Below are 1,522 nucleotides of genomic sequence, written 5' to 3'. Positions count from 1 at the left end.
TGCATGAGTTCGCGCAGGAGCAGCGCAGGTGCGAGCAGGCATGTGCACAGAACACATATCGCTGTGTATCCACGTAACCCAGCAAGGTCATTGTCGCAAAAAATAGTTATGATCAGAGCCGCGTGTGCGCAATGTGACGAGTTAGCCAAATGAAAGAGAGAAGTAAAAGAAAACATAAATAGATGGTAGGAGTACCTCTTCATAATCGATCGGCAACGACACTTCACTTAATACTGATATATCACGAATTGGCAAGAAAATCAACTTCTTGTAGGATTAGGAGCAGGAGCAGCTGTCGCAGTCGTGCTCCTCGCTCCACGGACGAAAAGGTTGTAATGAGCGAACGACGGCACGAGCGTGGTAGCATCCCGCTACGGCCCACGCAAGTTTCAAGGCGAATGATGTAACCTTGCGTCAGTTGTCGGCTTTACGATTCTTTGGTGCTTCGAACGGGGAATCGGCACGCAAAGAGCACACCCGACCAGAAGATAAACTAAGCTAAATCGACGAAGAACCACCCATCATTCCGACCCCTGACCAGTGCTCCGTGCAGTCCAACTTTTCCGAGTCGTCCGATTCGTCATTCGTAATGTCGACGTCGATGCCGCCGATACTGCGTCATACATTTTATTCTGTTTTTGCGCGCGCGCATCCACCCCACTTACTTTACGATTAACAAAGAACTTACAGAACCGCAAGATTTGCGATTGCTAAGACTCAATGATGCTTGCCCCAGAAAGAATCTGCGTAGCTGATTCTGAAAACTCGGTACTGTTAAAAATATGAGAATACCCTGTTGCTCGCCACTCGTTTTGGAAGCTTTGACAAATGTTGTCTTTACGAGATAATGTGCGATTTTAATGTTCAGTCCATTAGGCCGGCCCACTTCGAGTCATCTAATTGTCAAGTATCATGTCATTTTGTCAGCCCTTATCGAGCGCGTGTTAATAATTCAGCCGTTACATTTATCTATACAGCTTGCTAAACACCCGTTTCAACGACCAACAATCCAATTCGATAATTGCTAAATAAAGATAATAGAGCAATTCTTTCATTGCACGTCTTTCATGCTAAAAACTACTATTCAATTTATGATGGCAACCTCGTACACTATTGCTATTTAGCTATTAAACTAGGCTTATCCCTTTGAAATCCTTCGCTAACTTAAAAATAATCTCAAAATTTTCATTGAGTCCACGTTACTCGTATACATTGATTTTTTTTAATGAATGCAAGATATATGCATGCAGCAGTAGTTTATATATTGTAATTCGCGCGATAAAGCGATAATATTACAAAGGTGGGTTGGCAAAGTGTTCGCCATATTCAAAGATTTGTTATTCGATAAAGTAAAAATAATCTTATTTATTAAACAAGTTTTGAAAATAAATCAATAATTTATCTTTAAAATTTTACCATAAACATTGATAAAATATTATTATCTAGATGCATTAAACTGCCTGCTATAAACAATTGTTTTTTCAAACTATATTTCATTCGACGAGTTATATCTGCTTAAACA

The 1,522-nt window shown here is 40.3% G+C and overlaps 1 protein-coding gene across 1 annotated transcript in view; it reads right to left on the bottom strand.

Moving 5' to 3' along the window:
- Nucleotides 1-648, bottom strand: part of LOC105360633 (putative glutathione-specific gamma-glutamylcyclotransferase 2) — a 2,471-nt gene extending 1,823 nt beyond the window's left edge. Inside the window, exon 1 of the mRNA XM_011497588.1 lies at nt 196-648. Coding sequence (XP_011495890.1) covers nt 196-203 — 8 coding nt within the window. The 5' untranslated portion in view covers nt 204-648. The remainder of the gene's footprint in view (nt 1-195) is intronic.
- Between the last annotated feature and the right edge of the window lie 874 nt (nt 649-1,522).

Source organism: Ceratosolen solmsi, unplaced genomic scaffold, assembly GCF_000503995.2.
Source record: "Ceratosolen solmsi marchali unplaced genomic scaffold, CerSol_1.0 scaffold47, whole genome shotgun sequence".
NCBI lineage: Eukaryota > Metazoa > Arthropoda > Insecta > Hymenoptera > Agaonidae > Ceratosolen > Ceratosolen solmsi.
This window is presented reverse-complemented; position numbering and strand designations above follow the sequence as displayed.